The 14507-nt window shown below is 43.4% G+C and overlaps 1 protein-coding gene across 1 annotated transcript in view; it reads left to right on the plus strand.

Moving 5' to 3' along the window:
- The window catches only part of CLSTN2 (calsyntenin 2), a 746211-nt gene that overhangs the window by 723975 nt on the left and 7729 nt on the right, over nucleotides 1-14507 (plus strand). Inside the window, exons 11-12 of the mRNA XM_042781870.1 lie at nucleotides 9455-9603; nucleotides 12601-12824. Coding sequence (XP_042637804.1) covers nucleotides 9455-9603; nucleotides 12601-12824 — 373 coding nt within the window. The remainder of the gene's footprint in view (nucleotides 1-9454; nucleotides 9604-12600; nucleotides 12825-14507) is intronic.

Raw genomic sequence — 14507 nt, forward strand, 5'->3', positions numbered from 1 at the left:
CCTGGTTTTGGTATCAAGGTTATGCTTGCTTCATAAAAATTAATTAGGAAGGATCCCATCTTTTTCTACGTTTTGGAAGTTTGAGTAGGATTGGTGTCAGTTCTTCTCTGAATGTTTGGTAGAATTCTCCAGTGAAACCGTCTGGGCCAGGATTTTTTTTAGTTGGTAATTTTTTGATGACTTGTTCAATTTCTTCCTTTCTCATGAATCTGTTCAACTTTTCCACATCAGTCTGTGTTAGTTTAGGTAAGTGGTGTGTTCCTAGAAATGTGTCCATTTCTTCCAGATTTTCAAATTTGTTGGAGTACAGTTGTTCATAGTATCCTAATATTATCCTTTTTATTTCAGTTGGTTCTGTTATGATGTTACCCATTTCTTATTTGTGTTATTTGTATTCTCCCTCTTTTCGTTTGTTAAATTTTCCAGTGGTTTGTCAGTTTTATTGATCTTTTTTAAAAAACAACTTCTGGTCTTGTTGATTTTTTTCTATAGCCCTTCTATTTTGTTTCATTGATTTCTGCTCGAATCTTGATTATTTCCTTTCTTCTGGTAACTGTAGGCTTTTCTTGCTGTGCTTTTTTCTAATTGTTGAAGATGTTGATTTAAAGTGTTGATTTGGTTCATTCTTCTTTTTTGATGTGTGCATTTATTGCTATAAATTGCCCTCTGATCACTGCTTTTGCTGTGTCCCAAAGATTTTGGTATGTTGTATTTTTATTCTCATTTGATTCAAGGAATTTTTCAATTTCACTTTTTATTTCTTCTCTTACTCTGTCTTTCTTAAGGAGGGTTTTGTTCAGTTTCCATGTGTTACTCTTTTTCTGTTGATCTTCCTAGTGTGATTTCTAATTTGATAGCATTGTGATCTGAGAAGATGCTTTGCAGTATTTCAATGTTTTTAAATTTATGAAGGCTTGCCTTATGGCCTAACATATGGTCTATCATGGAAAATGGTCCATGTGCACTGGAGAAGAATGTATATTGTGCTGCTGTTGGGTGAAGTGCTCTGTAGATGTCTATAAGGTCAAGTTGGTAGACTGTATTGTTTAGCTCTTCTGCATCTTTCATTGAAAGTGGTGTATTAAAATCTCTTACTATGACCATAGAGTCATCTATTTGCCTTCAATTGGTTCTTCATTTCTTTGTTGCAGAGGGTGTGTAGCTTGTCTGCTATTCTGCCATCTTTCCAGTAGCCTTCCCTGAATCATGCATAGTTTTTTAATTTTTTCCCAGAATGTCTTGTTGTGGATGCTACTTTGCATCCACATGGGTTACTGTGGGATAGTCACATTCTTGAAGAGCACCCCGTTCTGATCTGCATAATCTCTGCCAATTTGTCATCTCCACAGTATGCAAGAGCTAGAAAGAGCAAGAGTTTTGGAACAAGATACACCTAGATTTAACACTTAACACTGGTATTTACTAGCTGGGTAACTTGGGCAAGATACCTTACCTTTTGAGCACCAATTTCCTGGTCTATAAAATGGAGTTGATAGTATCTATCTTGTGGTGATGTTGTGAAAAATGAATAAGATAATAAAGCTTCTAGAAAACATAGTACATGCTCAACAAATTACAACTCCCTTCCCCTGCTGGGCTGATCTGCACTTTGAGTTCCTGCTGCCAAGGCACCTTTTGAAAGGCAAGCTGAGGTGACAATTGGGGCACTGGAGCCTCTAAAGTGGCAAGACTTCATCTAGCCCAACCCATCATGGATCCAAGAGAATGGCCAGGTACCTGGAACAGGCTACCTGGCTTTGAGCAGGGACCTCACCTGTTAGGAGGCTGGAAATACCAGCAGAGCCTCTAGGAGAATAGACCATTCTGCAAAGGCCATCTGTGTAGCACCTTTTTGCCTCAAAGAAATAAATCCCCTTGGACACGGCACAGTTTCCCAGGGAGAGTGAATACTCTCATCTCTTGCTGAGGTCCCCACCATGCCAGCTGCTCATGCCTCTGTAGTGATGCAAGTACAACCACATCTCCCATGTAACCAAAGGCCAATTCACAGTCATGCTTCAGGGCTGGGAATACTAAAAATTTAAAAAAAAAAAACAATTTATTTGGTACCAGTTTTTTTTTTTTTTTTTTTTTTTTGGATCCTGCAAGACCTATGTAGATGACTGGGCCAGGACCCAGCCTTATGTCCTGTGGCAGCCCTCCATATGCCCTGGAATCCAGACCAGAGTATTGACTAGAAATCCAACCTTTACCCAGCCTGTCCCCTCACTGGGTGACTACAGTGAGAATATGCCCTCTGCTGATTGCCACAGATGCTGCCCATTCCATGCCTCTAGAAAAACATACTGATTTTTTCTATCCAGCCTTTATGCAAGAAGTTGGCCTCCTCTACAATGGCTCATCATCTTGTCTCATGCTTCTCATGTGCCATACCTGTAGCAAAGCTGAAGAAAAGTCAGTACATCCTGCCTGCAAAAAAGGGCAAGGAGGCCACATATTTCAACCTCTTCTAACCCCACAAAAGGAAGACAGAGTCACCATCAATAACCCAAGGCCTATTCCTGCAAGGCCAGACATGCTGCCTTCCTCTAGCCCTTTCACCAACTGTTCCTCCCAAAGCACCCACCACCTCTCTCCTGGGTTCGATAATTCACTGCAGTGGCCATGCAGAACTCACAGATTATGGGGTTTATTGGGGAAGCACCAGGCTACAATTCAAGTTCAGGAAAAAATGCTCAGTCTCTCTCCCAGCCCACCATCTCTCAGCCAAGTCTCTCACAGTCTCTCCCGCAGCAGTGCATGTCCCTCAGTGTCTCAGCAATGCATGTCTCTTGTGCCTCTTTCCCAGCAGCACGTGTCTCTTTCAGGAGCGCGTGTCTCTTTCAGCAGCACGTCTTCCTTAACCATCAGTCAGAGAGAGTTCTGCCTCTAGGAGGCCTCCTTTTGAGCCTGGCAAAGTGGTCAAACTAGCTAATCACAGCACCAGAACTCTAAGCACCTGAGAGAGAGTGGCACCCTCCCAGAACATTGTTTTGTGCCACTCCCAACAGAAATACTCCACGTGGATAACATTTACAACCAGGAGCTCCTCAGTTGCTCATTTCATCACTGAGTTTACAATGACTTATGGGTAGAAAAGCCATACTAAGTAATTTACTACACTGCACTGCCCTCAAGGTGCTCAGTGTCTGCTAGGGAAGGCAGACAGACAGCAACAGCACCATAGTACATCTGCTATAGCAGAGATGACTATAGTGGGGCAGAAACATATTTTGGAACATAGGTGGTGGTTTTAAAAGGATGACTTGAAGCTGCTCAAATCTGGAATGAATGACTTATTTCAAAACTAATCCTGACCCACTACCATGTGGCAGCTCCATGGCTGAGCACACTAAGCCAGTGAGTTACCCAAGGTAAAAGAAAAGCCTGCCCAGAGACTGATTGTGGCATCAACCACCTGCCTGGGTGCCCCAGAGTCTAGCACAAGGTAGTGGTCCTTGTAAACAGATGTCACAGCTCAGAGAGACCCTGCTCAGGGCTTTGAAGGACAAGAGGGAATTGGATCATAGGGGAAAAACAGTGGTGAAGACAATGACAGCAGCATGTGCAAAGACCCAAGGCAGAGTAATTACAATATAGAATTATAGTAAAGGGACCTTAAAGTGACAGAAACTTTATATATATTATCTCATTGAAGCCCCAGACAGGTAAATATTAATATAACATTATTGTAGATGAAGGAGCTCTGGTAGCATAGTGGCTAAGACACTTGTCTGCTAACCAGATGGCTGGCGGTTCAAACCCACCAGCCACTCCTCGGAAGGAAGGTTGGGCAATCCTACTTCCGTAGTGATACTGCCTCGGAAACCCAAGGAGGGGTCGCTATGAGTCGGGTTTGACTCGATGGCACATAACAACCACAACAACCATTGTAGATGAGGAAATGAAGTACAGAAAGAGAAGTCAATAGTCCAAGGTTGTACGGCTAATAATCCTAGAATAGGAGTATGATAGTCCACACAGCCATGATCTTTCTAAGATGCCACACAGCCTTGGGGAAGTGAGAATCAGGCATGGGAAGTAGTGAATTCATCCAAACAGGCAGTAGTAAATGACTAGAAAATCACTCAGGCTTAACACTAAAAAAGTGTGTCTTCTTTCACACACAGTCTATTTCAGATCAGGGAGGTGGGTTGGGGATTCTGCTTAGAATGCTGCTGATGGGAAAGCCAAGGAAGAAAGAGGCTAGGAACATTCCACAGGGCTTTTTACTGACTCAGCCCAGAAGTGCTATGCAACATTTCCTCTCACATCTTATTGGCCAGCTGTAGTCACATGACCCCACCCACTGCCAAGACAGGTGGGAAATGTAGTCTCCAGGCTTCCCAGGAAAGAAAGTAGAACAAGGTTTGGTGAGTACTGATAATGATCCCCATAGGAGCCTGACTGAAAGGACAAATGACTGAGGAAAAAAAGTTCTTTTTAATAGTGAGGTAGATAATATTAAGTAAAGTGTGGACCAAGAGGTACCCTTCACTCATTAATTTCACAGGGGCTTTCAGAGCACTAGGGTTAGGTTCTGGGATTCAGGGAAATGATCAGAGTCTCTGTTCTTGGTAAGCTAATGGTCACTGTACTATAATAATTGTACTACCATTTGGTAACTGCATCAAAGCCCAGAGGGGCCTAAAGGAGGGAATCTGAGGAGGCCTCAAGAAAGAAAGAATAAAATATGAGATAGTCTGAAGAGATAGCTGTTGAGCTCCTAGTTGGCTAAAGAATCGTGTGGTTCAACATCATCAGTAGTGCTCATGAGACATCCATCTCTCGTTGAGGTGCCCAGAACAGGACACTCTGACAAAGGTATTCATGTCAGATCAGGGAAAAGTTAATACAGATAGATTTTTTCCTTACACCTATAAAAAGATACTTAGTCTCCCACATGGTAAGAAAATTGCAAATTAAAAACTACACTGAGATGGCATTAATCACCTATCAGATTGCCAAACATCCCAAAGTCTGGCAGCATACTCTGTCATTGAGGTTTTGAGGAATTGAGGTTTTGAGGAAAGATGTGCCCTCAAACATTACTGAAGGGAGTTTATGTTGATAAATCCCTGTTATTATTAGGTGCTATTGAGTCAGTTTTATCTCACAGCAACCCTATGTACAACAGAACAAAATGCTGCCCAGTTTTGCACCATCCTCACAATCATTGCTATGGCTGCAACATAGCATGTGGGCTCAGACACTGTGTCAATCCCTCTCTCATTGAGGGCCAATTCCTGACCCTATGCTTTGCCAAATATAATATCCTTCTCCAGGGACTAGTCCCTTCTGATAACATGTCCAAATTATGTGAGATGAAGTCACGCCATCCTCATTTCCAAGGAGCATTCCTATACTTCCTCCAAGACAGATTGGTCTGTTTTTCTAGCAGTTCATGGTACATTCAATAGTCATCAGTGGCACAATTTAAATGCACCAATTCTTCTGCAGTCTTCCTTATTCATTGTCCAGTCTCACACACATATGAAGCTATTGAAAATACCATTGCTTGGGTCAGGAGCATCTTAGTCTTCAAAGTGACATCTTTGTTCTTTAAAGTAAAGAGGTCCTTTGCAGCAGATTTGCCCAATGCAATATATCATTTGATTTCTTGACTGCTGCTTCCATAAATGTTTCTTGTGAATCCAAATAAAAAGAAATCCTTGATAATTTCAGTCTTTTCTCCATTTATCATGATGTTGCTTATTGGTCCAGTTGGGAAGATTTTTGTTTTATTTTGAGGTATAATCCATACTGAAAGCTATTTTCTTTGATCTTCATCAATAAGTCCTTCAAGTCCTCTTCACTTTTCAGCAAGCAAAGTTGTGTCATCTGCATATGGCAGGCTGTTACTGAGCCTTCCTCCAATCCTGATTCTGCGTTGTTCTTCATATAGTTCAGCTTCTCAGATTATTTGCTCAGAGACTGAATAAAAAGCCAAAAAAAAAAAAAAAAACCAACTCACTGCTGTCAAATCAGGAGCTCTGGTAGCATAGTGCCTAAGGCACCTGACTGCTCACCAGAAGGCTGGCGGTTCAAACCCACCAGCCACTCCTCAGAAGGAAGGTTGGGCAATCCTACTTCCGTAGTGATACTGCCTCGGAAACCCAAGGAGGGGTTGCTATGAGTTGGGGCCGACTCGATGGCAAACAACAACAACACAGCTGTCAAATAAAATCTGACTCACAGCAACCGCTCCTTGGGTTTCTAAGGTGGTATCACTATGGAAGTAGATTGCCCAGTCTTCCTTCTGACAAGTAGCTGGTGGGTTTGAACTGCCATCCTTCTGATTAGCAGTCAAATGCCTTAGGCACTTGCCACCAGAGCTCCCAGAGATTGATTAAATATGGTGAAAAGATACAACCCTGACACATACCTTTCCTGATTTTAAACCATGCAGTATCCCCTTGTGTGGTTAATTTTCTGTGTCAACTTGGCTGGGTCTGGTTGAGTGGCTGGGCAACTGGTGGTAGTTATTCCGCATGATGAGACTGGTGATCATCTCCATGGTGGGACCTACCACAAGCAGCTGAGTAGCTGCTTTGGGTATGTAGTCTGCTTCCCATGTATAAGAAACAGCTTTGGAAATGGTCTCCTAGCTTATGTCACACTTGAACCCTGCATGTAGCCATGCTGTTGTTCATTCAGCAGCCTGCCACACTCTGCTGACCTTGGGACTTTCAATGGCTTGAATTAATGGCCTGCCATGTGGTTTGGTGACATTGGGACTGTTCCATTTTATTTGTCAACCTTGGGCTTGTTAGCCTCAGCAGCCTGTAGCTGCCTGAGTGAAGAGATGCCTCTGGCTTCAGTGGGCCAAGAACATGAGGCAGAGCTGAAGCTCAAGGTCGAGGGGCTTTCACCCAGCCTCTAGAGCCTGGCACTTTGAACCTGGACTTAAAGCCTCCAAACTTTAATAGAATAAATTCCTGTTTGTTAAAGCCATCCCATTTGTGGTATATTCCTGTCAGAGTGGCACTAGGTAACCAGAACACCTTGTTCTGTTTGAATGACAGCCTCCTGGTCTATGTACAAGTTCCTCATGAGCAGAATTAAATGTTCTAGACTTCCCATACTTTGTCGATACAGTCCCTAGCAAAGTGAAATCTGACAACTTTATCAAAATCGTAAGTGAAATATTCTTTTACCTAGCAATTCCATTTGTAGAATTTTATCCTACAGATATATTTGCACACTTATGAAATTATATGTATACAAGATTACTCATTATGCTATTGATAGTAAAGATTGGCAACTGAAATGTTGATAGTAGTGTCTAGTTAAGTAAATTACAATGTATCCATACAGTATAGAAGTAAAAAGAATAAGAAATCTTATCATATACTAATATGGATAGATCTCCATGCTATGAGCTAAGTGAAGAAAGCAAAGGGCAGAATAGTATATAATGAGCTACCTTTGGTGTAAGAAAGGAGAAAAATGGAAATCTATATACATTGCCTGTATAGTCACAGGAAAGCTTAAATATAACTGTGAAAATAGGCGAAGTTATGCTGCATTGACAAATGACTTAAAAATTTCAGTGACTTATGCAACAAAGATTCCCTTGTTTACAGTTCAGGCCCAGTACAGACTGACTACAGCTCTGCTCTATACCATCCTCACTGTGAGACTCAGGCTGGTGTGTCACCCCCTAAAGGAACTTTGCTGGTTTCACAGCAGAGGAAAGAGGTATCCAAAACCATGAACCAGCTGTTAATGCTTCCACATGGGTGGAATGCCCATATTTCTGTGACCAAGCAACTCACATGGTCACTACTGAGTTCTACAGGGCAAGCATACCCTGCAGGGAACAGTACCACAGCCCTCTGACCAGGCCTGTTGACAACAGGACAGGAATGTATAGTCACTGGGAGGGGAAGCAAGTAATTATGAACAATAATGTAAGTTTCCATTAAGAAATTAGTAACGGATTACCTGTGAAATGGGATTGTGGAAACTTGGTAGATGGGAGACAGGGAAAACATGGAGACTTTTCATTAAGAATGTGTGTGTGTTGTCTACTAAAACAAGTAAGTACTTGTTAGATCAAGCAGCTACGTGACTCCCATTTTGGTAACACGAGCATTCAGTACATAGAATTCATAACTGTGTTCCTTATATCTTACTGATAGCAGTTCCTAATAATTCTTGCTCAAAAGTGTGCAAAGATCAGTAACTCAGAACAGTATAAAAGCAGTGCTCTGTGCTCCACTAAAAGATACATAGCTGCTGGAGATGGGGGAAGGCAAGCTGGGAGTCTGTATCTAGCTTGATAACAGTGTCCAAATGACTCAGTGGGGAGCATCCAGCCACTGAGTGTGGAATAATAGGGACTCAGGATGTAATGAATAGATAACAAACGTAGGGCAGCTGGCAGTCAGGTAAGCAACGGTGAGTGAAACCCATGGGAAGCCAGAGTTTAGCACCAGGAAAGCAGGACCAAGTATCAGATCTAGGGGAGAACTGAAAAATGAGCTTTAAGGTTGGATGCCGAGGAGGAGGAACATGGATCAGAAAAAGAAGTGCCTGGTGAATTGAGGAGTCCAAGGTCAAAGACATGAACAGTAAAGGGGCCAAAGTCCCAAGATTCCATACTGTCAGCTGAGAAAGCAGGTGGTCCACAGGCTGAGTTGCTGGCCCGGGCCACATGGGCACAGAAAGCATGAACCACCTCTCACCAAAGGGTGGGCTGCGAGAGCACTGTGACTGTTTTCTGAATTTTACCCTGTGGCTCAGCGTGATATTACCAGAAATGTATAATCCCTGGGACAACGTCCTAGGGGAGTGTCCCAAAGCCCAAGAAGCAGCACAAATTTCTACTTTACTTACAGATGCTTTGGAGAGAGCTGTGATAGCTTAAGAAATCCCTGGGTGTCACAAACGGTGAAGTGCTCAACAGCTCACCGAAAGACTGGCCCGTTTGAACTCACCCAGAGGCACTTTGGAAGAAAGGCCTGGTGATCTGCTTCCAAAAGCCCACAGCCTTGAAAACTGTATGGAGCACAGTTCTACTCTGCATATGTGGGGTTACAGAAGTAAATCATCCCATCTTCCTTCCACAGAGCACCTGGTGGGTTTGAACTGCTGACCTTCTAGTTAGCAGCCAAATGCCATCTCCACTACACCACCAGAGCTCCTTTCATCTGTCCCAGGCCCCTACAAAGTAGCATGCAGAAAGTCCAGCTTTCCTGCCCTTATTCCTCCCTTTCTCAGTTCTTCTGGCTCTAGATGCTGAGTGATGCTGCTTCATCTCCCAGGAGTCCCTCTGGGATCCCCTGCAGCTGCAGGGCAGTTGGAATGGACTCAATGGCAACTGGTTTTGTGGGTGTTTTTTTTTTTTGGTTTGGTGGTAGCCTTAGTGGTGTTTTCAATGCAATTTCCATGGGTATGTGTACACTGTTGCTCATTCTCTCCATGATCCCCAACCTCTACTGTCTTCTAGTATCACTTCAACCCCTCACAATCTGTCCTGGTGATGGAAGGTGATGACATTGGTAACATCAACCGTGCCCTCCAGAAGGTCTCCTACATCAACTCCAGGCAGTTTCCAACAGCAGGGGTGCGACGCCTGAAAGTTTCTTCCAAAGTCCAGTGAGTGGTCACCCTGGGGCCCAACCGAGACAACAGGGATGGTCCTTTGAGGATGGATATTCCCTTGCAAAATAGGGTTCCTTGTTTTCTTTCACCAGCTTTTCTACTTTCCCTATGAGGACACTCAATGGATCTGTGTTCTCATTTTGTTTTCTTCTTAAGGAAAATGTTCAGTTATTTTGCCAATACAAATCCAACTTCCTTTATTTTTTACTGTATCTGGTCTAATGCCTAGAAGGTATTCTTTCCTGTAAAATCCCTGAAAGGTGAGTTTCAAGTGGTCTTATTTAAGGCACAAGGTCTGGTGCTTAGCAAATGTTCATTAAATTAAATTAACTAACACAGCATTTTAGAGCTCTTAAATCCAGCAGATATGCAAAAGATAGAGAAGCTATGGTTCTTGGCCTGATAGAGCAGAGTTAAATTAAGGAGATGAGGCAATTACAGAAGACTTTGGATAACTCATTTGCTGACCTATCATATCACTTCTCAGCCACAGCAGTTACCTGGAAGGGCAGCTGCAGGGGATCCCAGAGGGACTCCTTGGAGATGAAGCAGCATCACTCAGCACCTAGAGTCAGAAGAACAACTGAGAAAGGGAGGAATAAGGGCAGGAAAGCTGGACTTTCTGTATGCTACTTTGTCAGGGCCTGGGACAGATGAAAGGAGCTCTGGTAGCATAATAGAGATGGCATTTGGCTGCTAACTACAAGGTCAGCAGTTCAAACCCACCAGGTGATCTACTTCTGTAAAGATTTACAGCTTCAGAAACCCAATGGGGTTTCACTATGAGTCAGAATCAACTCAGTGGCAGTTTGGTTTTTTTGGTTTGGGACAGATGTAATGATAAAGTCCCAGGTGGCCATTACATTCAGTAGTACTAGAGTACTGAGAAGGAGCTTCCACCTCCACACTGAAAGCCACACTTGGAGGTCTGGGGGATAGGAAGTAGCAGCACTTTCATGTCAGCTCCACACTGGACTGAAGATGATGGTCCCAGGCTGGCCAGTCTCCAGCTCTAAGACCAGGCTTTTGTAAAATTGCCAGGAAAGGGGAGTGCTCTGGGTTGATGTGGCAGAGACCCAGAAAAAACTCAGAGCAGGAGCCTACCATAACCTCCACACTCTCACCCACCTCATATAAGAAGCTGGAGTGGCTCAGCCTGGAGTCCAGCTAGACTAGCTTCCCTCAGGAATTTTCCTAAGGGATATGAGAGGATAACTGCCACCATCTGGAGCCCACCCAGGACTCCCAGAGCATCACCTGGACCCTGCAATTCACTATATTAGCCCAAGTCTTTGGACTACAGGACCAGGAAAGAATACAAAGGGTACACACATCCTAGCGAGGTCTGATGAGAGAGAGTTAGGTCCTACCAACATTTACTAAGCTCAAACCCAGGCCCTAACTCATCTTTTCTATATATCACCTGCATTTAATCCTTGCTGTTATAAAGGAGCTCTAAGGCATTTGACTGCTAACCAGAAGGTTGGTGGTTCAAACCCACTAGCCACTCCATGGAAGGAAGATGGAGCAATCTACTTCCATAAATATTTACCACCTCAGGAACCCAGCAGGGGTCACTATGAGTTGGAATCTACTTGATTGCAGTGGGTATTATAAGATAAACAACTTTGGTGGTGCAGTGGTTAAGGCATTTGGCTGTTAACCAAAAGGTCAGTGATTCAGGCCCACCAGTTGCTCCAGAGGAGAAAAATGAGGCAATATGCTTCCATAAAGATTACAGCTCTGGAAACCTGATGGGGCAGTTCTACTCTGTCCTAAAAGGTCACTATGAGTCAGAACTGACTCAACGGCAGTGGGTTTGGTTTGGGTTGGGTATTATTAGATAGAGGAAGCTCTAACAGCACAAATGGTTAAGCACTCAGTTGCTAACCTAAAGATGGGCAGTTGGAACCCACCCAGAGGCACCTTGGAAGACAGGCCTGGTGATGTACTTCTGAAAGGTCATGGTCTTAAAGACCCTGCAGGGCAGTTCTGCTCTGCACACACAAGGTCTTCATGAACTGGATTCAGTGGCATCTAAAAATAACAGTGGTTATAAGATAATGAATACCTAGGTGGTGCAAACAGTTAATACACTTGGCTGCGAAACAAAAGGTTGGAGTTTTTGAGTCTCCCTTGGAAGAAAGGACTGGCAACCTACTTCTAAAAAATCAGCCATTGAAAACCCCAGAGAGCACAGTTCTACCCTGACACACACATGGGGTAGCCATAAATTGGAATCGATTCCATGGCAACTGTTTCTGTTTTGTCTTTTTCTTTTTTTTAATAATCAGGAAAAGAGAGTACAATTACAATCACATTCTGCCCCCACAACTGCATGAGATCCACAGAGACATAACATACACACTGCAGATGGAGAGTTGAATCCTGGGGTCTCCTTTAGTAAGATGGTTGTGGCCAGCCAGTTAGACAATTTGCTTCCCAAAAAACCCACTGCCATCAGTCGATTCCAGCTCATAACAATTCCACAAGACAGAGTAGAACTACCCTACAGGGCTTCCAATGCTATAATCTTTACAGAAGTAAACTGCCACATTGTTCTCCTGTGGAGGCACTGGTAGTCTTGAACCCACTGACCTTTTGGTTAGCAGCTGAATGCTTTAACCACTAAGCTACTACTGCTCTTCACAATTAGCGTACAAAATACTAATTCACGTAACAAGCCATTTCTACCTAATTAACATTGTCATTGATTATTTGTTTAGAGGACAATTAAAGGTTTAACAGTTACTTGTTGCTTATATATAAAATTCCCTTTTCTCCCAGGAGCCAATCTTTTTAAGTCCCTAGATTGCTAATACTTTTGACTTTAAAAGTAGCTTTGAATTTGAACGTCTGCTGATGTCTTTAGAGACTCTTAGGCAGTCAGGATGCTGCATAAAGTCTACGGGTGGCAACTCCATGTCCTTAACAGTGTAATGGAGGGTTTCATCATTGGCTCTCCATGGCATGACTGAGCTGTTTTCCCAGGTGCTTTGGAGAAGACGTGTGCATCAGCATCCCCGACGTGGATGCCTATGTGATGGTACTGCAGGCCATCGAACCCCGCATCACCCTCCGGGGCACGGACCGCTTCTGGAGACCTGCTACTCAGTTTGAAAGTGCCAGAGGGGTGATCCTTTTCCCAGACATCAAGATCATGAGCACCTTTGCCAAAGCAGAGGCACCCAGTGACTTGAAAACCACAGGTACAGGTGCATTTGGGCTGTGGGAAAGGTGGGCCTTAATTTCCTGCAGTCCTATAAAATCATACTTCAGGACAACAGCACCATTTACTACAGCAGTTATTTATTTATTTTTTTTAATTAAAACAACAAAATGTCTGGAAACACCTCAGATGGCCCAAAGGAGAAGGATGCAGATTATGACACACCCATATAAGTGTTGTGATGTTGGAGGGAAGGCATTGTACTAAATGATAAGTGCAAAAAGCACGATGCCAAATTACATAGAATCTACACATAGAATGATCTCAACCATATAAAGAAAAAAATGCCGAGATACATACCTCATGCAAACAGCGAGACTCTGAGAAGCATGACAGCCAATTTGTCTCTGCTTCCCTCCACTTTTCCACAACTGTAAAAACTGTTCTATAATGACCAGCTATAGTTTTGATAATCAGAAGAAAAGCTAAAGAAGCACAAACAAGAAAGCATCACTGCAGCTTCACTTAAATACAGTGAAACATAGGTCTCATTTCAGCAACCTGACTCTAAGCTCCCAGGAAACTATTACATTATTATCTTTCCAAGAGTTTCACTGTTGGGAAGGTTGTGCAGTGAAAGTTAAGTATTTTGAATTATTTGCCAGGGAGAAACATTTAGTTGCACTGAAAGACACAATATATGCTGGTAGGGGAGGGAGGGAAGGAAGGACAGAGGGAGGGAAGGAAGGAAGCAAGGACAAAAGGACAGAAGGATGGAAGGAAGGGCAGTCTTTCTTTTGTTACTCAGAGGGGGAAATACCTGTTTGAGATATTTTCTGTCTCTTCCAAGATAGTACAAAATTTTAACTCTCCTCATCCAAAAGTGGCTGCTAATGACACACTGCAGCCAGTGTCCCTGAGTTCCTGAAGGGCCGCTTCTATAATAATCCTAATTACCCACTGCCTTAAACACCCTAGTCCCTAGTGAGTGGGGTGCTGGTGACACAGCCCTTCTCAGCTCATAAAAATAGATGGTGTTTCACTATCTGTCCAGGCAGAGTGGTTTCCTGCTTACATGCCAAAGTCCATTAGGTTGTGTGATCTTCTCTCTTCCCCTGTCCTCATTTGTACCTAAAATCAGAGCAGGAAAAGAAAGGGCCCTTGACCTTGATGGTTGCAGGAGGTACCACAGTGAGTTTGGATTTGCTCTACCTGAAGCCAACTTATAGGCAGTACAAGGAAAAGAGATTACCTTGGCCCACAGTTCACCTGTTATAAGAAATGCAAGGAGCTCTAGTGGCCTAGTGGATAAGGCACTTGACTGCTAACTGGAAGATCAGCAGTTCAAAGCCACCAGCTGCTCCATGGAAGGAAGACAGGTCAATCTATTTCCATCAAGATTTACAGCCTCGGAAACCCAATGGGGGTCACTATGAGTCGGAAGCAACTCAATGGCAGTGAGTTTGGTTTTGGTTTGGTGTGAGAGATGCATGCAGGGCATATTGCCAAATTCCCATAGCTTTGTTGGTACTTAAATTTTACTCTTATTGTTGGCAGAATCATCATTAATAAGCAGCCTGATGGCATCTGCCACCAGGCCTCAGTGACCTGTCTGTCCTGCCCCTACTGGCTCATCCTTTATGTTCTTTCAGTACAAACAGCCTTCGATTCCCTGCACACCCCACTCCTGTCCCCAGCTCTGTGCTGGTACACACCTTTGCTTATGCTG

This window comes from Orycteropus afer, unplaced genomic scaffold, assembly GCF_000298275.1.
Source record: "Orycteropus afer afer isolate SDZICR_OR568_19922 unplaced genomic scaffold, OryAfe1.0 scaffold00188, whole genome shotgun sequence".
In the NCBI taxonomy this organism is placed as follows: Eukaryota; Metazoa; Chordata; class Mammalia; order Tubulidentata; family Orycteropodidae; genus Orycteropus; species Orycteropus afer.